The 27,681-nt window shown below is 36.6% G+C and overlaps 1 protein-coding gene across 2 annotated transcripts in view; it reads right to left on the bottom strand.

Moving 5' to 3' along the window:
* LOC113604776 (uncharacterized) overlaps positions 1 to 27,681 on the bottom strand; it is a 591,327-nt gene that overhangs the window by 64,670 nt on the left and 498,976 nt on the right. The window contains exons 4-5 of one of the 2 annotated variants that reach the window (XM_053221834.1): positions 16,097 to 16,238; positions 10,397 to 12,007 (exon numbers count right to left, since the gene is read on the bottom strand). In XM_053221834.1, the coding sequence (XP_053077809.1) occupies positions 16,121 to 16,238 (118 nt within the window). In that variant the 3' untranslated portion in view covers positions 10,397 to 12,007; positions 16,097 to 16,120. Of the gene's footprint in view, positions 1 to 10,396; positions 12,008 to 16,096; positions 16,239 to 27,681 lie in introns of those variants that run through there. The other variant, XR_008298129.1, reaches the window with a different exon arrangement.

The raw sequence follows: 27,681 nt of genomic DNA, 5'->3' as shown, positions 1-27,681 counted from the left end.
AAGTATCACCTCGAGAAAAAAGGCATGCCAAAAACATGTGTGACTACCACTTTAAAAAATCCTATTAGCTGCTTCTATTTGCAAGTTTGTTCGCTTTTTTCCCCCAAACTACTTATATTATAATTTAGACATACAGAGAAATTACCTGCTCGAATATACCAATCTTGAATACTGCCTGCAATGTCTAAAATAGCTATTACAAAGCTTTCTAAAAATCCTTGTAATTTCTAGGCAGATACAGAGACTGTCTTTTAAACCAATATTTTGGCTTTTCTCCCTCTCTTTCCTCTGCAAATTATAAAGCAATTGGAGTGCATTCAGCCAATAATGATCTAGTTTGAATTTTTAAGATATCAAAATTGTTAGGGAACTGTCTTTCAGCGATGCATTGAAAAGAAACTTGCGAATTACTACTGTTCTTTTCTGTGTCTATACATGACAGGTCTACTGTTCATATGGTTAATTCAGTCAAAGAAACCATTTGATCTGAATTTTTGACTGAATGACCAGCGGTTTGACGGAGTTCACAGCCACCGTGCCTGCTCTGGCCGCACACGTCCACCCGGGCTTTGTTTGCGCGCTGGCAGGCCCTGCACTGAGAACACGCAGCATATGCCAGGTGGCCATGTGTCTGAGGCAGAGGGAAGAGAGAACAAAGCAAAAAAGCTTCCATTGGGACAGAGATGCTGTAAGCCATCCGACTGCCAGTAACATATTAAAGAGAGAGGAAAACGCAGTGATGCCTGAATATACCCAACAGTAAACAACTTCAAGCCTGAGATTCAGATCGCAAATCTCTCTCTGCTGCTGCTGACAAGCTCAGCTTGAGCAAGGCTGCGGGAGACAAAGAAAGCTGCTTCAAGAGGAAAATAGGAGAGGAGATCCTCACACTGATTTTCATCTATCGCAAATACATGTGTTAGGAATCTATTATATCAAAATCATTGTGTTCTTATGTAGAAAACCTGTTCTGTTGAAGCTGGAAAAGGAGGAAGAAGGTTCTAGAAGGGCAAAACCAAGAACATCCTGTCCCTGCCTTTCCTCTTTAATTCTAACCTCCTCTTCGTAATTACCATACTGCTCACAACCATCTTCCCCACAAACTGAGGAGTAGAGTGGTCAGACGCTAATGCTATCTCAGAAGTGCTGGGGGCTACAAGATATTATTTTAGAAAGAAGGTAGGATGGTGTGGGTTCCCTAAAGTTGGAATGGGTAATTTCTCATATAAGTACTATATTGCCCTCATTCTCTGAATCATGCTTTAGGATAAATAAAATGTTTAGACTGCATCATTCTCCTATCACTCATTTACTGAGCAGGTGCTGTGGGCTAGGAGGTATGCTGGAAGCGTTACCTTCAGGTCAGGATTCCCTCTCCTCCCGACTGTGGCTACTAACTGTGCCCCATTGTATTCATCTTACAAGTAAGAACAGTGACATTAAAGCAGTTACTTAATGTGCCCAAGCACACTCAGCTGATTAGTGTGAGGGTGATTTAGTTCCAAGTCTATCCAATTCTAAAACCTGTACTAATCACACTACACTAAGCTGTAACTTCTTTCATTAATAAGTCAGTTTTGCAAGGGTCTCCCAGGTGCCCTGTCTTCTACAACCTGTGTCATTTACTCAACTGCAAATGACTCTTTTAGTGGAGTATTATCCTATTTCAGATATTAGAACACTAAAACTCATAGCAGCTGACCGGCTTAAGTCTGGGTCAAAATTCAGACGTAGGTCTACCTCAATATATACCTCAACGCTAGTCTGAAAGCTCCATTGACCTGAATTCAAGAGAATGTAGAGCTGGTTCCATCCTTCTTGAAGGTGTCAGGTCATCTTGAAATTAACAAAATGGGTGCAAATTTGAATGGACTTGAACATCATAGGACTTCATGTATTTGAATATTCTGTTCTCTTTGCCAGGAATGCATTTCTCTATTACCTCTGACAAATTCCTTTCATGTGAGCTTTCATAATCTGGTTCTGATGTATGTTTTTAGACACGTTCTTTATTCAATTCCAAAAGGGATAACTCGTTGCTCCCTTGCTAGTGCTCCAACAAGAACTGTATTTGCCCCTGTATTAGAGCACTTTGTCATGTTGTACTGGACTGTTATTTGTCTATGTGTATGGCTCCTCCAGGCAAGTTGGGATCTCACAGATGTGTATCCTGCTGACCTTTAAGCTTCCAGTATCCAGGTCAGTGTCCTGTCATGTAGGTCTTCAAAAACACTTGCAAAGAGAGTGTGTAGTCATGTGATAGAAGAATGAGAAGCCATTAGAAAACTATAGGTGTATATGTGTTTGTGTGTTGAAAACGCAGTGTGGAAAAGGAAGAAATGCCATTTATATTGAAGAGACCAAGTTATATTACTTCTTGTCTGGCTTTTAAGGGGATTTTGCTAAGCAAAAAATCCCGTATTTGTAGAAAAGCCTTACCTGAGACGCCAATACCATATAAGATTATTAAAAGAAGGATTTTAAAGATTTAATTTACTTTTTGTCATGCACTGCTTGCTATTTGCATTCCACTCGGGTTGAACATTGAAATGAGACAAGCCTTTACCACCTTTGTGTCTGGTCACGTCTGCTTTCTGGTCTCCCTTGCTAGCACGGCGCTGCAGGACCAGGCTGTAAACGCAGCAGCAAAATGGTTCAAGGAATGAAAATGAAAAAAAGGAAAAGGAAAGCTGTTTTGGTTCATAATTGGATGGAAATATATTTAATGAAAACATTTCTATTGGTAGCAGGCTTTTTATAAATTCCTCTTTTCCTTATAATTAAATTTTCTAAAATGTAGACATTTGGCCTTAAGTATCTCATGGATGTAATACTGGCACCGGATCCATACAGCATGCTTCCCAAGCTTAAAAGGGAAAATACAATGGGAAAATACTATAATTTTATAGTTCTTGTAAAAATGAGGAAATCACAACCCGCACAAAAACCTCAAAGAGTATGTCCCTAAATCTGCCCACAGAGAGACCGAGATGTATGTTTCCAGTTTTGAGGATGACCCTGGAAACCTATTTGGGATGTATTTTCGTTTACCCTAACATAACTGTAGATCCATCTCAGCAAACAGATGTGCAGAACATGAACTTTATGTTCATTGGCTCAGGAAATGGAGCTGAGAATTTAAACTAATTTCCATTTTTATTATGCAGTATGACTTTTGCTTCTTTGTTCTCTCATAATCAATTTTAGTCCCCCTGAAAATACCTTAACTGATAGCTTCTAACAGGGTTAGACTGTGTGAGCTGAATGTAGACTTGTTTATGGATGCCTTATCCACATATGCACCTGACATTCTTTCTCTCGGTGGAACAACAAATTGGATTTTTTAGGAGCAGGAGAAAGGTACGAGCTCCTTTTAATAAAGTAAATATGATACCACTTGTGTGTGGCAGAATCTTTTGAACTGAGTTAAAAGTGCATTTCTGAGGCATCAAGCATAGGAAACTCAGCATCCAGAACCTTGCCACAGAATAAATCGCACTGAGTTCCCAGGTGGTGGTGAAGAAGACTGTGTCTGAGTACAAGCACAGTCTCTTCTTCCTTTGCCCACAGAACCCATTTCTCTCCCCTGTCTGACCTCATTGTGCTTGCGTTGGTTAATTTTATGCATCATCTTGACTGGGTTAAGGGATGTCCAAATAGCTGGTAAAACATTATTTCTGGATGTGTCTGTGAGGATGTTTCCAGAAGAGATTAGCATTTCAATCAGTAGACCGAGTAAAGCAGGTGGACTGAGATGGAAGGTGGACATCATCAAATCCATCGAGCACTCAGAACAAAAAGGCAGAGGAAGGGTGAATTCACTCTCTCCCTAACTGAGCGGAGGCATCTATCATCTCCTGCCCTTGGTCATCTGTGCTCCTGGTTCTTGGGTGTTTGGACTCAGACTAGGATTTATACCATTAGGCCTCCCACCCCATTCCAATCTCAGGCCTTTGGATGGGGATTGAATTATACCACCAGCTTTCCTGGGTCTCCAGCTTGCAGATGGGAGACCATAGGACCTCTCAGTCTCCATAGCCATTAGAATCAATTCCCACAATAAATCTCCTATCTCTCTTTCTATCTATCTATATAGCTAGATAGATGATATAGATATAGGTACAGATGATATATAGATTCTAATATATATATATATATTAGATATATATTAGATATATTAGATATATTCATATATATGTTCTGTTTGTCTGGAGAACCCTTACCAATACAGTGCTCCTACAGGTGATTGCTTATGTCCTGCAGGATAACCTTCAGTTAGGTTTGGCCACTGAGATCACCTGCAGTAGAAGAGGGTAGGAAAAGAGAAAAAAACTGCATTTACTCTCCCTCTTCTTCTCCTTTCTTTGATGCCTGCCACAAGTGAGGCAGTGGCTGTATCCCTCTACAACTAATGTTTTCATCAGTGTTTCTCCATGGTGTTCACTCCCGTGGCCCACCATAACTGTGTCCTTCCAATGTCCTTCTGGCCCTTTGAATGGCCAAAGCTCCCTCATATTGCTAGTATTTGGTTACCTCACAAACTCTTGCTTGCTCTCTTATCCCTGCTACAACTCTATATGTTATTTCTTTGTTTAAAACTTTTCATATGAACCATCTAAGATGAATCCAGTGTCCTGTTAGCACCCTAAATGACAAACAATGTGACCATTTTTTAAACTTAAATTCAAGTGACCTTGAATAAAATAATCCACTGAATAGCCATGGATTGATTGTCATCTGGTACATTGTAAACAAGATTGTCTAACTGCCTCCACCTTTGACACTCATAGCAAAGACCAAAAGAACATAAAGCAACTCAAGTCTGAATCTTTTAAAGAAATTAAAAAGGATATCAAAGCCTTCTAGATTCTTTAAGGAATCTACCAGATTGAATGTTAATTATTTCATATCACAAAAGGGGTGGACTCACGATTCTCCTGGCTGGGACATAGCATCAAATCAACACCCAAACAGAAACTAACCTCCTTTTTTGCACAGTGGCAAGGACAGGCTGGATTCCAGGACATCTTAACAAAAGAGAAAGTTTCTTAGGACACCTTTGTGGCCAGAAAATGAGGAAGTACTCAAAAATGATCTAAATATATTAGAAAGACAAAGCATTTAAAGGGGCTCCCACCAGCCAAATATGGCCCCACTCTAAAATCAAAATACAAAATAATCAACATACTGAAGAAAATAAGAATACCTACTTTATACTGAAGTAGAAAGAGAAAAAGGAAAGAAAAGGAAAAAGGAAAGGGAAAAGGAAGGAAAAGGAAGGAAAGGAAAGGAAAGGAAAGGAAAGAAAAAGAGAAGAGAAAGTGGGGGAGGGTAGGAAGAAAAGGAGATTAGGAAGGAAGGAAAGAATATTTTCTTTACAGTAGATTACAAACTAATAAATATATAATGATGGAATTAATCGATGACTGCTAAAATAGTGGGTGAAAATTTGATGAAGAAGACATTTCCGGAGTTTCAGAGAACCTCACCACAAATTACTTCTTAGTTACTAACCTATATCTTTTGTAAATTATGGACCTAAAACTACCAAAATCACACATGATCATGTCAATTATTTTTCATTTTCTGTTCCAATATCTCAGCCTACTCCAAGAATTTGGCTAAAACTTGAATTTGGTAATCACCTCTTAAGAGACTAGGCTTCCATTTTGGAGAAGCTTGATTCTCCAGCAAATAATCCCATAAACTGACTAATGTATTTCATAATTCCACCAATTCTTAAACCAGTATTTAGAAGGCCCATTTGAAAGAAAAGATCTCCTATGTATTGGAATCCTTCTATGGACACCTCTACCTACTTACTATATCCTCTATTTGATCCCACAATTCTCCAACTACTTCCTGGTGAGAGCACTGATCCCTTTGTTTTATTTCCATTTTCCATCAGATTCAATTTGAGGTAACTTTTCTCATACTCTATGGTGAACTTTGTCCCCTTACAGCAAATTAAACTAAAAAGACGGCAAATATTCCCCATAAATAACTATATATACTATTTGCGTAATGTACATCAACCAGCAATTAGTGATTACCATCTCTGAGGTGCCTAAGGCTAACAGCTATGTCCTGATAGGGAACACTATGTATATAGGAGACTTAGAAAAGGCTAAGATGCCTCCTCCATAATGCAACAAAATGAATTTCTGTAAGACTTTTCCTTCAGGCTATAATATTACTTCATTATTCATTAATTTTTCCATTAATTTCCATTAACTTAAAAAAATCACTCATTTGCAAAACTTTAAACTTCTTTCCTTTCAGATTATAAAGGCCAAACAATTTCACATAACTGTGTACTTTTTCTACAGAATCCTATTATCTCATTCTCATTTCATTTTGCAAAGCCTCATGAAGTCTGTGTGCTAATTCTGCCAATGGTTTCCATCCAGATCTAATCAGACAGGGTCACTCAAATAATGGTCAAGGGATTTCCCTAACCCCTATTACAGTAGAGTTTCCAGCTCTTCTTTAAAATGTGTATGTACGTTTTCCAAAATTCTGCTTGCTTAACAGGTTCGTGTTTATTCTGTATGGCGAACCTAAGGAAGTAGAAAAGCCAGAATTATATTTCAGACTTTTCCAACTGTCAGTTTTGTACTCAAACAAACTAGTCATTGCTGTCCCTCAGAAGGAAAGCTGCCTCTCACTTATAAAGAACCTTCCTCTTGGAAGATTCTGTATCTTAAAAGGTTGTTTTGAAATGTTGATATACATATAAGTAAAAAAATTCTCCAGGCAGATTAAATGCATATATAAATTTATAATAGCCCACTGACTCCAGTTGGCAGAGTTATAGCTTTAGGATAAGTGGCAAAACACTTTCCAAAGAAGTTTGGAGACTCTTTTTTGTCTTTCTGCCAAGTCTTCTCCACTGAATCTCATGCACTGACTAATGCATATGCTTGTTTGTGTAAGGTTCCAGAGAATGGTCTTTATTAAGCCTAGTAGGTGAGAATACTTTCAGCTGAGGCCTATTTGAAGTCTTGACTTGGACAGGTTTTGGCTCTGCGATATTTCTGGTGGCTGTCCTGCTGTATATACATCAACATTAGCAAAATGGGAGTCCTGCAGCTTTTAATTCATATTCAGTAAGCTCAAATATGAAATATGTTTTATAATTTTAAATGTTCCTTATGAAACAATACACACATACTTCTTACTGACCCTCCCACCCCTATCAAGCAATTTCTTTCTTCTATAGTATCGGTCGGTGTTCACTGTAATTATTATTCATTGCTGCTAAATATTTTATTTTATAAATATACCTTAATGTATTTATTTATTTTTCTGATTCTGCATAAATGAGTTGTTTCCTGTTTGGGACTTCTATAAATAAAGTTAGGGAATGTTACTGTACATGCTATTTGTTGCCATAAACATTCATTTCTATTGTGTATACAACTCAGAGAGGAATTGATTATGTGTGTATCTAGCTTTGGTAAATACTACCAAACAATTTTCCAACAAAGCAATTATCAATTGGGGTATTAATTTGTATAGTGTTTGAGAATTCTACTTGATTCATATCTTCCCTAACACTTGCTATTTTTAGCCTTTTAAAATGTTAGTCCTTCTCCCTGGACTAGTGTTAGTCCTTCTCCCTGGACTGGTGTAGTGTTATTGTATTGAGGTCATAAATATATTTAGTTGAGGACTAATGATTCTGAACTTTTTATATGCCTAGTGGCCATCTGGATATCCTCTCTGGTTAAGTGATTATTCAAGCATTTTGCTCATTAAAATCTTTTTCTAGGGGTGCGTGGCTGGCTCAGTCGGTTGAGTGTCCAACTCTTGATTTCAGCTTAGGTCATGATCTCACAGTTTATGAGTTCAAGCCTTGTATCCAGCTCTGGACTGACTGCAGAGCCTGGGATTCTTTCTCTGCCCCTCCCCTGATTGTGCTCACTCTCAAAATAAATAAATAAACTGAAAAAACTTTTTTTCTGAGTTGTTGGCATTCTTTATATATCTTGTATAGAAGTCCTTTGATTTTACATATATACTGATATAATTATTTACATGTAGTTATACATTATAACTTATAAATTATAAAATATAAATAATATATAATATAAATAATGTATAATATAAAATATATAAAATATAAATTATATATAAAATATAAATTATAAAACTTATATAAGATATATATATAATATATACAATCATTCTCTCTTATTTGATAATATGATTTTTTATACTCTTACTACTATCATTTAATGAAGAGAATTAACTCATTTAAATGCATTTCAACTTATTAATCTTTTCTTTGATAGCCAATTATTTTTATCCCAGTTAAGAAATCTTCCTACCACAACCTCATGAAAGCATTTTTCTTCTAGAAGTGTCTTTTTTTGGCCTTGCATATTTATGTCTAAATTCCATTGTTAATTCAATTTTGTGAATGGTGTGAAGTACAGACCAACTTATTTCTCAAATTGATATTCATTTGACTCAGTAACTTATAAAAACCACCATCTTTTCTGCATTCAACACTATGGCATCTTTCTGATAAATCAGTGGTCACCGTGACCATATGTGTGAGTCGAGTCAGGTTTTGGATATCCTACTCTGTTCTATTGGCCTGTTTATTTCTACATCAATACCGTTCAATCCACATTGTTTTACTTCACTTTTATAATAAGACTGGATCTCTGTCAGTACAATGCAGACATCTGTTCTCCTTTAAAGATTGCCTTGCAGGGCACCTCAGTAGCTCAGTCTGTTAAGCCACCAACTCTTGATTTCGGCTCAGGTCACAATCTCACGGTTCATGGGTTCAAGCCCCATGGTAGGCTCTGTGCTGACAGCATGGAGCTTATTTGGGATTCTCTTCTCTCCCTCTCTCTCTGCTCCTCCCCTTCATGCATGTGCTCTCTCTCATATTAAATATTAAAAAAAAAAAAAAAGATTGCCGTGCTATTCTAGGTCCTCTGCATTTCCATACATATTTTAGAATTAGCAGGACAATTACCCCTCCTCCACAAAAAACAAACAAATAAAACCAAGGGGAAAAAAAATACCCTTCTGTTATTTTTATTGAGAGAACACTGAATATGTATATTAATTTTGGAAGAACTTACATTTTAATACTGAGCTCTTCAATGCAAGAACATGTTCTATCCATCTATTTATTGGATTTTAAAACATTTTTCTTGGCACTCTTTTTTGTTGTTTATAAGGCAGAGAACTTGAATGTTTTTCATTAGAACTCTAAGTATCTGGGGATTTTATTTGTGCTATTATAAATGGCATTTATTAATTTCTTTCTTAATATTTGCTGCTAATTTATAGAAATGCAATTATATTTTGTGTATTGATTTTATATCCAGTGAATTATTAAAGTGACATCATTCTAATCATTTTTGTACATTCTTTTGAACTGTTGAACTAAGTACATATCCATGTCATTTTCATATAATGACAGTTTAAAGTTTTCTTCAATCTCTATCACTTTAATTTGCTTTGTTGCTTTATTTTTTTTATTTTTACTTTCTTTTTTTAGAGAGAGAGAGAGAGAGAGAGGAAGACTGTGTGCACACATGCGCATGAGTTGGGGAGAGACAAAGGAAGAATCTCAGGCTCCAGACCCAGCTTGAAGTGGGCAGGGCTTGATATCAAAACCCTGAGATCATGACCTGAGCCAAAATCAGGAGCCAGGATGTTTAACCAACTGAGCCACCCAGGCACACCTGTTTTGTTGCTTTATTGCATTGGCTCTAGTACCATACTGAATAAAATTAGAAATGGCGACCATTGTCACTTTCCACCCCTGGGGAAAAGATAGTAATACTTACTACAAACTAACATACTGACTATAAGTTCTTTTCTGGATATATTTTATTAGATTAATGAAATTCTGTTCTACTTCTAATTCGCTTAGGAGTTTTTTCATGACTGGGTATGGAATTTTATCAAATGCTTTTTGTATATGTATTAAGATGATCACGTTCAGGGCACCTGGGAGGCTCAGTTGGTTAAGCATCTGACTCTTGATTTCAGCTCAGGTCATGATCTTACAGTTTATGAGTTCGAGACTCGTGACCAGGTCTGCACTGACAGCATGGAGCCTGCTTGGGATTCTCTCTCTCTTCCTCTCTCTCTCTCAAAATAAATACATAAACTTATTTTTTTTTTAAAAGTAAGATAAAAAAAGGCCATATTGTTTTTCTCCTTTATAGGGTTAATATTGTGAAGTATACTATTGATTTTTGAGTGTTAAAAACCAACCTCACAACCTTCTGGTAAGCCACACTACATTATTATTTATTAGGTTTTTTAATATACATATATGGATTCAATTTACTAATATTTCACTTAGAATTCTTTGTGAACATGTTTATGAGAAAATTTGGCTCATATTTTCTTTCCTGGTAATGTCCTAATCAGGGTTTGCTATTAAAGATATGCTGGCTCCATTCTTCACAGAGCATGGTGACTAACAGCATAGTCTCTGAAGTCTCTGAAGTCTCTTGACTTCAAATTAGCTGAAATCTAATTTCAGCTCCATGATTTACTAGTTGTCTATTTTTGACCAAATAATTCCAGGTAACGGTGTCAGAAATCTCAGATCATAGTAGCTATGTAAGCCTAGAAACATTATTCATTATATTAAATTTTTAATTCACTATGTTAAAATTTACCTTTATATGTTAAATAAACATAATAATAGTACTTACTTTATAGGGTAGTTGTGAGAATTAAATGGGATAATCTATGTAATGTATTCAATACAGTGCCTGGCACAGTAAGCTTTCAGATATGAGCTGTTTATATAGATGATAATAGACAGATAAGATATAACACAGACACACACAGACACACACAAACACAGTTGACTTTGTCAGCTAGACTATAAGCATGATTTTAATCTATCACTTTGATTATCATATCAGGACTTTGGTGTCACTGCCCATTCTTATTCTCTACCTGCCAACTCGATACTTAAACAAGTTCCTAACTTTAAAGGAAAAACAACTCTCATTGTCAATGTACCTAACACTGTGTGAGTTTAAGATGGCTATTAACTCTGCCTAATAGAGTCCATTGTATTAGCCAAGTTTCTCCAGTTTACCAGAACCAACAGGAGGTGTGTATATATAGAGAAAGAGATTTATTATAAGGAATTCATAATAAGCCAGCATGGAGGCTGGCAAATCCAAAATCTGCCCAGTGGGCCAGTAGGTGGAGATCCAGGAGACTCAATGTTCCAGTTTAAGTTGAAAGGTCCCTTGCTGTAGAATTATCTCTTGTGTTGGGGAGGCTGGTCTTTTTGTTCTATTTAGGCCTTTAACTGATTAGATAAAGCCCACATTATGGAGGGCAATCTGCATTATTCAGAATCCACCAATTTAAATGCTAATCTCATCCAAAAACACAAACACTCAGAATAACGTTTTACCAAATATCTGGGCACCTTGTGGCCCAGCCAAGTTGACACATAAATTTAACTATCATATTCATAACATAAAACCACATAATTCTAATTTCAGAAAGAATCTAGTTCTGGGTTCTGATTTTTTATTTTCAGATTCTAAAATATATTTATGATTTTTGAATATTTATTTCTCATTTTATTGAGATTTAGGAATGTAGGGAAGTTAGATTTGTATACTGAGTCTGCCATTTTGAACTGGAAGCTTCTGTTTTATAACCTTGATTAGGGAGGGAAAGGTTTAAAAGCACAGCACTTGAATGATTATTACAAAGGTGAGGTGGTTGATAGATTCCAATGGGCAAAATATATTGGATATTTTTATTTAGATAAAGGAAATGAGGTTTTAACTACATGAAGCCAATTGCATATAGCTAGAGGTTCAGCTACAATCTCCAAGTCAGAAATGTGAGCTCCCACGTCCTGCAAGATTTCCTTCTGAGGATGATGGTAACTGAGCAAGATGAGAAAGGTGATGATCATTTTGGGTTATAGAAAGGCCAGCTGAGGTCCTGCTCTGGGTGAGAGTAGAGTGTTCTTTTTCCGTCTGTCCTAGAATTAACCACCACACACCATTTCAAATGTATCAGGGTTCTAGTTTTTCTTATTCTTGTAATGATTATTTTTATCTCTTTTAGCAAACTGTGAACCAACATGGACCAGCTCAAGCATATTCATAAACAAATGTATCAGATTTACATGAATCAAATGTCAACTCCAGTCATGTCTGGAACCTCACCATCCCAAGTAAGATAGGAATACAGGACTACCTAAAGTCCTATCTCCATGGCTCCTGATACTGTGAGGAGAATAAAACATAGGTAAGAATACTGTGTTGAGTTCTACTTAAACTTATGTAAAAATCAGGGGACAATAAACATATACATGTACATATCAGTGATTCCCTCTCGAGATATATTTTTCTTTCATCAAATACCGTTCTACACATTTAACTTAAAATTTTTCACGTACACATACTGCTTTTCAGTTAAAAGTTCCAATGAACTTCAGCAAGTTATCTCATTATAGGGCTAATTTTTTTTTAAAGATATTGTGGTTGGGGCGCCTGGGTGGCTCAGTCGGTTAAGCAACTGACTTCGGCTCAGGTCATGGTCTCGCAGTCCGTGAGTTCGAGCCCCGCGTCAGGCTCTGTGCTGACCCCTCAGAGCCCGGAGCCTGTTTCAGATTCTGTGTCTCCCTCTCTCTGACCCTCCCCCATTCATGCTCTGTCTCTCTCTGTCTCAAAAATAAACGTTAAAAAAAATAATAAATAAAATTATTAAAAAAATAAAGATATTGAGGTGGCTGTTCTTTCTGTGAATGAACAGCTGTAGCCTAATGAGATTATCGCTTTACCTTTCTACCAAGAGAAGCAAGAAATAGTAAAAGGAACATGCGTGAGGAGGCAACACAAGATCAGGATTTCTGATACTACCAGTCAACCGCCAGCAAGTAACTTTTCCCTCAGTATGAAGGAGGCCTGTAGGGAGCTTTCATGACTCCTGAATAAAATTGAAATTAGAGAGTTCTTCATTCCTGGAAAGGATTCAGAACACATATGCTTCCCTAAGGCGAGTGAGCTTCTGAGGTTTCAGAAAGGAAAGTACCTACCGCAAGGCCAAACTCACACCCCCAGTAGATAATTTATTCATCTGGTTGGATCTGACTTAATTTATTGAGACGTTACCAAAGCTTAGTACTTTGCACTTCCAAGTAAGCACAGCTTTGCAACAGAATTCACTTCTAAGCTTTAGTAGATCTGCTTTATGAAAACAAGTTGTTTGTATTTTAATATTACTTTATATATGTTCTTTATTTTTTTTCTGTCTAGCCTATCGGAACAAATGTCTCTTAAGATAACCAACGGCACTTCAAAGCTAGACCACTCATCTAAGGAATTTCACTTAACAAAAACTGTCCCTAAAATTTCATTGAAATCTTTCCAGAACCAATAGAAACAGAGACTCCTCCTTTTGCCTCGGCTTCCAGGATTCCGGCATAAAACCGCTGCCATTTGCACGGTACGCTAATGACAAGCTGGATGTTGGCATGAAAGCCAATATGTTCTTACACTGCTTTTTGAGACAAGTAATAATCAGTCTGTCATCAATGTCATGCTGCAATCAGACTTTGACAAGGTTTGCAAATAACTTGAAAGGAATTGCTTATCCCTGAACACTGCAGATCAAAACCAGACCTGAACAAAAACTAAAAGTCTGCTGTGCGTCAGCTGCACAGTCTCTGGGAACGTGCTGTGCATAAGCAGAGGGAATAACCAACCCCTGATCTCCCCCCTCTCCTCCATTTTTAATTTTTTATTAAGAAGGACTTTCTCTGCTACCAATCCTGGAAACTTACTATTCAAAACTATGATGGAGTCACCTAGGATGCCCAGCCTGATTGGAAGTACTGGTTGTGTTATTCTTGAAAATGTTTAGAAAAGTAAATAACACTTCCATCCTTGGGGTGGTTTGTTTTCTTAACTCATGAGCTGCAGGCAGGATTTCTGATCAAACTCAGTAATGCAGTCAGTGAGGGGACTGTGTGTGTGTGGGACTGAGGAATCAGTTGCTTCCTTTTCCTCTCCTCCTCTCCTCAATCCTTCCCACCCCATAGAGGAGGTCAGATGTGTATTATTTTATTCACTTGTTAATTGGTAAGCTTTTGCAGTCATAGGAAACAATTGTAATTTATACAGCTTTGAGAACACTTAAATAAATTAAACTTCTAAAAGTTTGAGAACAGGATCCTTTGGGAGGAAAAAAAAAGATTTCTTAAGATGTGTGAGCTAGTCACAGGTCTGCTCAGAACTTTAAAACATGTTTGTACTTCATGTTTGCATAAATCTCTGGATAGCCACAGGACATGTGGACTTAAGTATTCATGAATTATGCCCAAAACATGAGCATAGATTTGAGATATGAATTCACTGTTGATTTTATTTTAGCATAAGAGAAGAATTCAGTTCAGTTATCTTGTTGTTCTTTATAAGGAATTTTGAAATTCAAGTGTTACTGAGGGGGCCAGACATTCAAAGTTAAGTGAGGATGGTAATGAAAAGAAAAAAAGCAAACCCATCGTAAGTGAAAAGATCACATCATCATAAGAACGGAGATGTAAAACATATTTAAGATCTTATTTCAGGTGATGAGAATCATTTGAAGCCATAGGCCATATAGTCCTAAAAAAGAACTGTCCAATAAAGTGTCATTCAATAAACATATGCTGAGCACCATAATATTGGTTATCATGTTCGGTACAATGAGAGATAAGCTTGATGTATAAGAATTAATCCCTATTTTTTCAAGGAGTTTATAATCTGGTTAGGGAAAAAATACTAATGCACATGAACACGTAGCAGTAATTTTTTGAAAGTGTACAAAGTAAGCACTGAAATATGAGACAAGAACCACTCTTGAACTACACTGAGGACCTGTAACAAATATCCATAAGCAATGTCTTTAAACCACATTTGCATATACCCCAAATTTCCCAGTCTTCTATGCTTATTTGTTACCATTTAACTATAATCCAAGTCCCATTCTCATGAATACAGGAAGTTCAGACCCCATTTCTGTTGTTTCTGAGGTCCCCACAATGTGGGCTGCACTTATACATCTAGGCTGTTGCTTGTCATCTCTCAATTCTGACCAGCTGGGATTCTTCAACAATTGCTTCTGTCCATCATTGTTTCTCTTGGCTGATCTTGTTCTGTTTGTACAATTTCACCCCAAGTCATGAATATATATCCACACTTTGGCTTACCTATAGCAGTTTACCTGAGACTATATTAGTTTGAGAAATTGAACTGAAGTTTTGAGGATTCCATCAAGGAATTATAACGCAGGGGGGAAAAAGAAAAACCTTAAAACGGGTTATAAAGTAGCATGTCTCTTTGAGTATACCACCCATGCCTGCTTTTTTTTTTTTTTGCCCAAGACACATTACAAGGCCCTTCTGTCTTCTCCTAGAATCAGAAACCCATCTTGCCCAACTACCTAGATCTCCAGTCTCCCTTTTCTGGGTTCTTCTGGGCAAATTCCAAAATCAGTTAACAAGACAACATCTCAGGGGTATGGCCCTGCTCAGAATGAAGTCAGACTTCTATATAACTGACAATGCCCTTTAAACACTTTGTACCAAGCAAGCTTTGGAACCCAGTATTTTAATTGACAATTAATTTTTAAAACAATCACATTCCTGAAAACTCTACAGTCTTATTCAATGACAAAGTTCCATGTAGCAAACTTTGTGTGCTACTTCACAGAAAAGTTTTTCAGCTCCCAATATACAATATTGAGGTCTGTAAATAAACATAATTATTCTTTACCTATTTCCCATATTCATCTTTGTTTCCCTTTCCATGAAAGTATGAAAAAATTAAGTAACCTAAAATTCCCATTAGAGAACCTTCTCCCTTATGGAAAACAAAAGTATGATTGCAATTTAGTTATTTTGAAGAAGCCATAAATAAGGAAGTCATATTCTAAAATATTAAGTAGGAATCTCTTTAAGTATTGTGCTTCTCAATTCTATTTCAAATAGCTCAGCAAACTTTCAAAATAATCATAAAGGACACTGTTTAGGAGACTCAGAGGTAACTGGGCATATCGTCAAGGACAGAGATCCGTGGCAACTTACTAGAGACCTTCTGGTGGGCTCACATTATTCCACTAAATCATTCGTCCGACAGTATTTCCAGAATGCCTGCTGGGGAAGGTGCTGAGCTGGAGCTGATGAGTCAGTGATGAACAAGAAAGTGAAGTACTGACCTTCAAGGAGCCTGTACAATAATCAAAAAGACGAATGATGACCAAGGACAGAAATAAATAAATAAGTACAATATTTACAGATTGCCTGCGTGCAAGAAAGGAGATAAACAGTGTTATGATAAATTGAAAATAAATTCAAATGTTCTTAAACATATGAAAACAGTATAACCTCCAAATATAGAAACAAATATAAGTTAGGACTATAGTGACTTTTTTGTACCTACTTATTGGCAAAGACTGAAAATTTGATAGCACATTCTGTAAGTAAGAATAAAAGAAACGAGTATTTTGATTGTGAATATAAATTAAGTCAACCTGTATGGAAAACAATCTGGCAATATCTGTCAATATATAAAAACATGTAACTTTTGACCCTTATTTCAGAAATAGAAATAGGGCTTATAGTATTTTTCTCATTTGTACAATATGTGTTGTCATGTACAAAGTTATTCATTGCAATGCAGTTTCAATAAGCAAGATTTGGAAAATACCAAAATATCCATCAACAAAATATCAGTTTAATAAATTATACTACATATATAAATAAGTTAGATGCAATGTAACCATAGCATAGAATGAAAACACAGTTTTTTGTTTGTTTGCATATATGAGCCAATTTACAAAAGTGTTAAAAAAATATTAAGACCGTACAGTTTATATACTAAGCTAAAGAGAATGTGTATATTTTTGTTTGCATATACCTAAAATAGCTCTGAAAAAAGTGGAGTGGAATTTTTTCAATTCACATATTTCCTTTTGTACTTTTTAAATTTTGATTTACATGAATATATTACCTACTTTTAAATATTTATATTTTTATAAAGATAAATATTTATATTTATAAATAGTGTCTACTATGGGATTCACAAGATCAGCCCTGTAAGTTATAGGGTCTAAGAGGAAAGTTCTTGAGAAATTCAATATGTAAGATCCAACTAAAAAGGAATACACATTAGATTCTATTAGGTTCAAGGTTCTGTGTTCTTGGGATATAAAATCCAAATATAGACCCTGTTCTTAGAAGCATACGTTTTGGTCGAGGAACTGGAATTTCTACACAAGGTAAATGGTGTTAAATGTAATTAGTAGAAGTACAAAGACTTTTCAGTTTTACCATACCTTTCAAAGGGTAGTTACCATGACTAGTTACCCAGAGTAACAGTTATCATGAAGTATTAGGTTCAAATAATTACCAAAAATTTCTAGTATATTATTTATAAAATACTGTTTATTTGATGTACACCTAAAGCATCATGGGGCATACCCTTCAAATATTATTGGCATATATATGATGAAAACTGTTCATTCAAGGGATATGGGAAAAGAATTCAGAACAAACCTGCATTAAACACTTATTTAATTGTATTTATCATTGAGATTATACAGAAACTTCTTCCAGTCAGCAATCAGATGTTTGCCACAGAAAATTACATAGAATAGACCCTGAATAGCATGGTTAAGAGATAAATTAGCTTTTTAAAAATAACTAGATCATGGGGCGCCTGTGTGGCTCAGTCGGTTGAGCATCTGACTTTGGTTCAGGTCATGATCTCACTGTTCTTGAGTTCGAGCCCTGCGTAGGGCTCTGTGCTGCCAGCTCGGAGCCTGGAGCCTGCTTCGGATTCTGTGTCTCCCTCTCTCTCTTCTCTTCCCCTAGTCACACTCTGTCTCTTTGTCTCTCTCAAAAATAAATAAACATTAAAATAAATAAATAAATAAATAAATAAATAAATAAATAAATAAATAAATAAAACTAGATCTGTTTATTTGCTATCATTAAGCATTTCTTTCTCTACTCATAATTTTTATTTAATGGTTTTGAAGGTACAATGGTGTATGCACACTCCATGTTTTTTGCTGCTTTTGTTTAAAAATGTGCAAGTTTGAGATTAATGGAAGATCTATAATATCTCCCAAAGCAAAAGATAAAACAGTAAAAGCAGACATGAGGATTCAAAACAAAGCTACAAGGTTGCAAATGTAAATATCAGAAAAAGTGATAAAAAGGCAAGAAGATGTGATCAAATAAGTCACTTATATTTCCTCTTCTTTTGAGAGATGGATGCAGAATTTGTGGAGCTTAGAGTACATATAATCAAAGTGGCTTTTTAAGAATAATAGTAATGTATTTACAAATGCAAATTTACATACAGGGACTTGGAAGGGGCCTTTGCAAGTGAGAGACCCGGAAACTTAAGCTTCTTTTGCTTCACAGAAATCCACTCAGTTTCTCTAGCCAAATAGTATTTTCTTTAAACTTCATTCTTTGTGTTTAATATGAGTATTTATTTGGGGGAGAGGATATACATATCAATAAAGTCATTAGTAACTAAACAAAGTTTTCCATTTCACTATCTAGATGACACTCCAATTGTTTTAGGTTTTCTTCATTTAAGAAAGTAACATGAAATCTGCCACATCAGATTCAGAACAGCCCAGAAATGTCTACTTGCAGGACATAGCAACTTGCAGTCCAATTTACATACTGTTCTTTTAGCCCACGTGTGGAAATTCAACAATGATTTTTTTTCATTCCTCACAAGTAGTTTTCAGTAGCAGTTCTGACAATTCCCCTACCATCAAGCACTTATTAGGGTATGAGACACACAGCTCTTTTCCGTCTAGGAGTGTGTCTCCTTTCAATCTTGACTGCAGAGCAGAGGTATGCTCAATTTCCCCTGATAGTAAGAAAAAGGCAGACATCTCTGAGTTTTCTCTTTCATTATGCTGGGTGCGGGTGGGCTTGTGGGAAGAACCAGCTTCCACTAATTCTGGTAACCACGTTATCTAACTCCCAAAACAGGGAAAATGACTGGGAAGAGAGGAGACAGAAGTTCTGAGAAGCATCCCCTGGTTATTGTTGCTAGGGCAACTGCTACTTGGCATCCTCCAAATAGTCATCGTCTGTCACACTTGGGGTATAATTCACAGACATACAACACATCTGAGTGGATTTGGGGGGGGAGTGGGGGAGGGGACAAAAGTTCATGTAAATAAATGAGAGAATTTTAAATAGGCACATAAACAAAAGCGCATGCCTCATATTTAGAAAGAAGAGAGAGGAGACAGGCATAAGAGGAATACAGTTTTTAAGATGAGCACCGCTGCTAAATATTAGTGTTTTTCTTATTGCACAAATTAGTTAGCCTTTACACATTCCTAGTAATTTGTCTACCCATCTGCCTCCTTCCTTTTATAAAAATCCCTTCTTCCCCCCAAATACTAGTCTTCTGTAATATGACTTCAAACTAAACATATGCAAAGACATAGATGTCATTTTCTCTTTTACAACCCTTAAGAGAGCAAAGAATTAAAAATACTTGCTCATTGTTTAGCTGAACGTCTGACTCAGAAGCAGGCCTGGGTTTGTCATGAGAGAAGATAAAGCGTTTGTTACCCAAATAATCATTGACAAAAACAGACATGAGCCCTGAAACACCCTTAGTCAAATCTAAGTTGTACCCTTCATTTTTCTTACGCCTTCATTTCTTAGAGCCAGGGTGTCTACTTATTCTTTCGAATCACTGTTTCTTCTTCTTAACATTATAGAAACGTTATCTTTCACATTTTGAAAAAAGAGGTACCACTGCTCAAACCATAAAGCAGAAAAGAAAGCCTTAACGATATCTGTCATCAAAGTCACATAAAACCCCAACAGTTTCAACCTCCTCCTAGTATTCACTGGTGTCAGCATCATAAAAATGTACAGAAAACTCTTATCAGTGTATCACATTTACAAAATGAGTTTAATAGCAAATGCATTTTTGGAAGCAAGTGGGAAGAAAGAGAAAGATTTTAACCAAATACACTGAATGAATTAAAAAACCCATAATGGATTAAAGAGGATGAAATAAAAATCAGAAAAAGGAACCGTTGTAATGGCTTCACCAAAAGCTTTTCTTTTCCCTTTACAGAGAATTGCTAAAGTTCTATGAAAACCAAATAATGTACTTCCATATAATCAAAATGATGAAACCAGACATCAAGCAAATAAAGAAAAATAATTACTTAATTACTAGGCTTAACATTGCACATTGGTTCCACCAAATCAGTCAGGCTTCAGTATTATTTCACATGTTTATTTTTAATGGAGTCACCCAAATTTTGTGACCCAAGACACTCACTGTTTAGAACTCTAGGGAAAGGATAATCACACAATGGTAGCCATAATAGAAATGATAGTTCACTTTTGCTATGCACTTAGTATCTGTCAGACACCATCATATAATCTTTATAGGGATTACTTCACTTAATGCTCACATGACAATTACGAGGTAGACACTAATTATTCTTATTGTACAGATTAAGGAATTAAAGAAACTAGGTAACAGGCTCAAATTTAAATAACAAGGAAATGGTAGTACCAAGATAGAACCCATTTTTTACGTTAGTGTCATATACTGTAGGAACTTGATTGGCTGCCCACTGTCTACTTGGGCCCATGACCTCTTTTCACCTGGAGTATTTCTGTGCATTTGGGCTACAGCTTCCCTATCTAACCCCCACCTTTTATACAGCAGATGTTCCTGACTGTTCTTCTTTCTGGAACTCTAGTTCCCACCCCAGATCTCTTACTACACTTATATTTGCATTGAACCCTAATATTGCAGGTTGAAGCAACTAATTCTTCCCCTTCTCTATTGGCTTCATTTCACTTAGGTAGACATCTAATCCTTGGTAATACCTTCTACCAATTTCTGCCTTTTTTTTGTTCATTTGAATTTGCATTTCCTCTGCTTTGCACTTAGGGACTTGTTTGCTACATCTCCTCCCCCTCCACCACACACACACACACACACACACACACACAAAGACTACACTACCCCTTGATAATTCTTATGCTTATTTTCCAACATACATAATAGAATTAAGCAGCATAACATAACCTGTACTCTGCTATTAAGGGTCAAACTCTCCAGAGAATAAAGTCCGAGCATCTTAAAGGCAATGACTTGAGTTTTACTGATTTCTATATCTGCATCTCAAATGAATACCTAGTGCTGTTCCTTATGCACAGAAGATTTCAATAAGTGATTGTAAATTAAATAGGATCATATGCCAAGAAACTAGCTTTTTAATTTACATTAATGAGTATACTAATCAAGATAAGCTAGGCTGTGCACTAACAAGCACACCCAAATCTCAGTGGCTTTTCATAAGCAAAGTTTATGTTTTACTCACCTAGTCCATGCCTTGCAGGGTAGCATGGAGACTGTGCTCATCATAGTCACCCACATTACAGACTGATAGAACCTCCATCTCAACACATGATCCCATGTGACTGAGACAGGGAAAAAAGGGCAATATGGCAAAACACATAGCTTCCTTAAATTTCTGCCCAGAAATGACAAACATAATCTCCCCTCACATATTATTCATCAGGGTAAAACAATATGGTCACCCCAAACACCCAGAAGCATAGGGAAGTGCAACCTGTCAATACTACCACATTGGGGATTAGGTTACAACATACAAACTGACACAAATATCTAGTCCATAACACTTGGATATTGCCCTTGTTTCATAGCATAAGACATGGAAAGAGACTATCAGTCAAGTAATCAGGAAGAAATGCACCCTACCTAACATGTCCCTTAGTGAGATAAGAATATATTATCTAAATTCATTTCCTCTCTTACGCTTACATTTGTGAACTTTATGAAGTCAGGTGTCCTCTTTGTGTCTAGCCTAGCCTAATATTTCTTGATGTTTATGTCTAAAAAGGCCAACAGTGTATCTGAAAAGAAAATCATATACAGATTATGTATATAATGTGTGTGTGTGCATGCGTATGTGTGTGTGTGTGTGGATAAAAGGATACACGCATACAGAAAGAGAAAGAGGGAGAGAGAATGCATGAGCAAGTGCTGGATAAATCCAAACTATAATGCCACTCATAAAATCTCCCAGTAATGAACACAAATTTTACTTACTTTAAAAAAGGTGTTATCAAGATATCGTATGTTCAGATTTTCCAGTAGGAAGATCATTTAATCAAAGATCAGATTCCTACTTAGTGCCATGATTCACACTTGGTGTAGGGAGTCAGCAGTTCCAAGATTATCTGCCCCCAAAATGAGCATATTACAAGGGTAGGAGACAGGGTAGGAAATGGATCCTTCTTTACCCAATCAGTACTAGCTTTTTTTTTTTAGAAAGTAATGAGAAAACACTGCAGATACTCTGGAAAAAAGAAAAACTAAGGTCAGCCTATGATTATTTTTATAGTCAGTCATAGTTATTTGACTTTTCCATGACATGAAATCTCTTTCCTTTGAACTTCATGTATGCTTTATAGAGTATTTCTAAATGTACACCAGGAAATTCAAGTAGTCTAGTAATGGTTTCTGAACATCAGAGATTCTTCTGAAATGTTACTGTATCCTATATCCTGCCTTACAGTGTATATCTATACTGTGTTTACTCTTGGACATCTAGACATAACTGAGCATTTGGGGGATTATAAATGGGACAGAGGCGCCTGGGTGGCTCAGTCAGCTAAGCATCTGACTCTTGATTCTGACTCAGGTCTCCATCTGTTGTGACATTGAGCCCCACATTGGGCTCTGCGCTAACAATGTGTGTAGCCTACTTGGGAGTCTCTCTCTGCACCCCCCTCTCCATTGCTCTGTCTCTGTCTCAAACTAAATAAATAAACACTGATAGATAGATAGATAGATAGATAGATAGGACAAAATTAAGAAGCATGTATTTACATGGAGGGTAAGAATTCTCCTAGAGGAAAAATCTACTCTTAGGGTAACATGGATCATGTAACCATGACTTTGACTTAGTCATAAGACCCTAATAGTTAACAGGGAATAGAGATTCTCAGGACAGTTTGAGAGCTGTTGTTGAAATCTGCTGCTGGCCCACATCCTTGAATGTATATCCATATGCAAAGGAGGAAGAAATTTTAGGGTATACTAAAAGGGTGGATTTACTGAACTCTGTCACATACCTGGGCCCAAGAAACACTGTGTTTGAACCTCACAAACAGGAGGGAACTTTTCCCTATAATCTCCTCCATGGTTTCCACACAGCTTTGGGGTCCCATAGGGCTGAAGGAACCACTAACAGATGATATCTCTGCCCAGAAAAGCCACAGAGAGATTACCACACTCTGAAGTGGAAAACAAGTCATGCCAGTGCACGCAACACCACACTGGCAGAGTGGAAGCACCTTCGGAAGGGAGATGCTGGATCTAGGTAGTACAGAGCAATAAAGGTGCTCACCGCACCTATGAAACAGTAAGTACACTGTCTAAAGAGGAACTGGAGCATGTCAGGGGATAAACCCAACATAGAGGCAAGGAGAAGTGGCAGAACATTCCAGATCTGAGGACCCCTAGCTTGGACAGTGGCCATCACAGCAGGGAATGGCTACACCATGCAGGGCAGGTTTTGAAATTGTCCAGTTGCATATCTACATGTGTATTTACTTTTAAACATTTTCAGACCCTGGAAGACTAACATATATGAATCCAAAGTCTTTGCAAGAAGCTAAAGCATATGTCTTATTACTAGATAGGACAATCATCTCTCTTATTAAATTTTTAAATTTTTTTTTTTGAGAGAGGAGAGCATGCACAAGGGAAGAGCAGAGGGAGAGGGAGGGGGAGAATCTTAAGCAGGCTCCACACCTAGCACCAAGCCTGACATGGGGCTTGATCCCTTGACCATGAGATCATGACCTAAGCCAAAATCAAGAGTTGGGCACTTAACCGATTGAGCCACCCAGACAACTTTCTTATTAATTTAGATATGTATATGACTTCATGTATACTTATAAGCTGTTGAGGTTGAGAAAGTTCAAATTTCTTAGTGTCGGCATTTGCAAACTGAGAGGTAATATGCTGTATATTTGTTAATGGCAGTTCAAGAGGCAATTTGGGTCCTCTGTAAATTTTTGCAAAGCAAACCAGAGAATGGAAAACTTTCAGAAAGGGTATAATTTAAAAACTGAGCTTAAACATGTTACATAGATTGTTCTCAGATCACGTCACAGGGAACAATCCTTCCTTACCTACGCGTTTCGTGCTTTCCACAATCTCTGTTTCGATGATCTTTTGTCCTAATAGTTTATTTTCTAAATCTTGACAATCCTTTGAAAATATAATTACTCTAATTTTTGGCAAAGAACATGCCAAGTCAACAGCTGTTCTGGAACTTTCTTTGTTCTTTTTTTTTCCCCCTCTGTGTGTGTGCACGTGTGTGTGTACATGTGCTTGCATGCATCACACACTTCTGGTAGTAACACCTCTCAAAGGAAGCCACAATTCCAAATAAGGGTATAGGAAAAGAATTTCACAATCTCCTCTGAAGTGAGAGTTTGAAAATAAGCACTCTCTATAGTATAAAGTTTTTTCCTATTTTGCACATATTGGGTTTGCACATATTGGGAGCTCAATAAACATTTGTTCAGTGATGAAATCACATTTTTACACATTTAATTAGGGATTAAATGTAAAGCTCACCTGATCTGTTTTCCAAGATGATGAAAAAATTGCTTCTATGATGCCCAATAGGCAAATTCAGTTTCTAGAACTAAGAAATCTCATAGGTCCCACTATATCCTTAAGGCCTTTTATTCAAATTGTCTATCTTTATCTGGAGAGTCCCTACCTACACTGAGTTGAAAATTTGCCTCTCTGAAACATCACCCACTAGGCCTAATGATTTTTATACGAAGCATCACAGAGAATGTCTACCATACCTCCCAACCTATTTAGGATGATTTCAAATCTTTTAAAGCAGTCATCAATATGCATTCCATATATACATAAAGCATGCATTATATGCACAAACATTTTAAATCAGTCATTATATTCACATTAATACATTATACAATGCACTATATAATAAAGTAGCATTATATAAAGTTTGTTAGCCTTTAAGCTTAATATCTTCAATTTCAACCATTCTTTCTTTATCCTTGACCATCCAGGCCATTCTTCCCTCTATTTCATCCATTTTGTCGTGACCTTGTTAAACTGCGATCCTTAGAATTGAATGCAAAGCTCCAGATATGAACTAATCAGTATTCATGATTCACTCTTTCAATAAATACTTAATGAGCATCTATTATAAGCCAGTTATTATAACAAGGACTCGTGGTTAAACAAGACGCATAGTCTTTACTTGCCTTTGGAGGCTTAAAGTCAAACATAGTGCTGGGATTGAGATAAAGATAATCATATTAATATTAAATTACAACTGTGGTGACTTTATATTAAGAATAGGATGGAAAATGGGGAAAGTGGGTGATGGGCATGGGGGAGGGCACTTGTTGGGATGAGCACTGGATGTTGTATGGAAACCAATTTGACAATAAATTATATTTAAAAAATAATAAGTAAAATAAAATAAAAATAGAAAGAAAAAAAGAATAGGATGGATGAAATGTCTTCCTTTGGACAGTATAATTCTATCACAAAAACGTAAATTATGTCAGTATTTTTAACATCCACATCAAAAGTGTAATTAAAATGAAACTAGTGGTCATTCATGTTTTCATATAATTTGCTAACAAGGTCAGTCATACAAATAAATAGACACATCTAACATTGAATTTCTTAGAATGTGTGAAAGAAGCAAAACCAGGAAAGGAAAAACCTAAGGAAAAAAATGGTAAAACATCTCCAGATTTCTGATACATTGTAACTTGTAAAGGGAAAGCATATGCTTAAACAAATAGAATAAATAAAATAAAAACCTAGAAGTTATTATACTTAAAAAGTAAAGAATTTTGGTTTTCCTTGAGACAGCATTGCACAGTGGACAGAGTACTGAAATAAAAATTAGAAAAATCAATACCAATCCAGATGGTTTAAGCTAAAATCACTTATTCTCCTTGAGGCTAGTATCCTCATAAAAAATATGGAATTTAAAACTTCCCTTCTTCCCTGATTATCATCATGAGTGCTAATTCACTTGATAACACTGTGAGAACATATTAAATAATACATGGAAGCGCTTTGAAAAGAATAAGCCATAATGCAAAGGTAGCTATTTGTTTTTACAGAGGAAGGAAAGAAATCGTGATTATAGCCATTAGGGAGTAACAGGTGCTGACTTACTCTCCAACCATAAACATCTATGAAATGGTGCTATCAATGCACAGACAGTGCCGAGTTACGATCCTTAAAAAAAGGAACACATGTTAAGTAAACTCCACATTTACCTTAGCTTCCTATCTAGGGATACCTTCCAAACTGGGTGGTTGAGAAGTGGAGACAAATATAGACCAGGAGAATTGCTGGACAAACAAAACTTTTCAGCAGCTTGGGGCTGCTGCTTGAGATGGACATTTATGAGACAGAATGCTGGGGAGAAGACATACACAGAGAAGGAAATCCAGAAATCTGCGGGGGGCTCTTTATTTTATTTATTTAAAAAAATTTTTAACATCTATTTGTTTATTATTATTATTATTATTATTATTATTAGTGTTTATTTTTGAGAAAGAGAGAGACAGCATGAGCGGGGGAGGGGCAGAGAGAGAGGGAGACACAGAATCTGAAGCAGACTCCAGGCTCTGAGCTGTCAGCACAGAGCCCAACGTGGGACTCGAATTCACAAACCACAAGATCATGACCTGAGTGAAGTCCGACACTTAACCGACTGAGCCATCCAGACACCCAACATTTATTTATTTTTGAGAGACAGAGATAGAGCATGAGCAGCAGAGGGGCAGAGAGAGAGGGACACCCAGAATCCAAAGCAGGCTCCAGGCTCTGAGATGTCAGCACAGAGCCTGGTGCAGGGCTTGAACTCAGGAACCATGAGATCATGACCTGAGCCGAAGTCAGGCATCAGACGCTTAATCCGACTGAGCCACCCAGCACCCTGCAGGGGTCTTTAGACTCTTTTACGAAACACTAAGTTGCATTTGTTCAAGGTGTGATATCTTGGGGTCTGAAAGAGATCTGAACGAGAGCTGAATGAAAATTCTAGATGTTTCTCAGTGCTGAGAATACTAGAGTTCTAAGCAGAGTAGATAAACCTCACTAAGAACTAGAAAACTTTTATTTCAGACTTCAGAAAGACCAAATTTAGGAATAGGCTATTCCAGATATGCCCAAGCCTTACAGGATCAAGCTGATCTGTGAATAAATTAATCACTTGCCAGAAGAATACTTAATATTCCTTAAAAGAGGTCACATAATTTGGATTTCAGCAATATAATATCCACAGTACCCAGTATACCAACAAAAATATGAAGCGTGTGAATAAATCAGGAAAAATGAAGAACAGTCAGTAGACACAGATACAGAGATGACACAGAGAGCAGAATTATGAGGAAGACACTGATACCTATGATTAGCATGTTCAAATATTTAAAGGACAAAATGGATATAATAAATAAACATCTGAGAAAATCTTGGTAGAGAAAGGACAACTATCCAAAAGATGTTCTAAAACTAAAAAATACAATGTCTGAAATGAAAAAAA

This window comes from Acinonyx jubatus, chromosome C2 (genome assembly GCF_027475565.1).
Source record: "Acinonyx jubatus isolate Ajub_Pintada_27869175 chromosome C2, VMU_Ajub_asm_v1.0, whole genome shotgun sequence".
NCBI lineage: Eukaryota > Metazoa > Chordata > Mammalia > Carnivora > Felidae > Acinonyx > Acinonyx jubatus.
The sequence above is the reverse complement of the archived record's forward strand: the minus strand, read 5'-3'. Positions and strand labels throughout refer to the sequence as shown.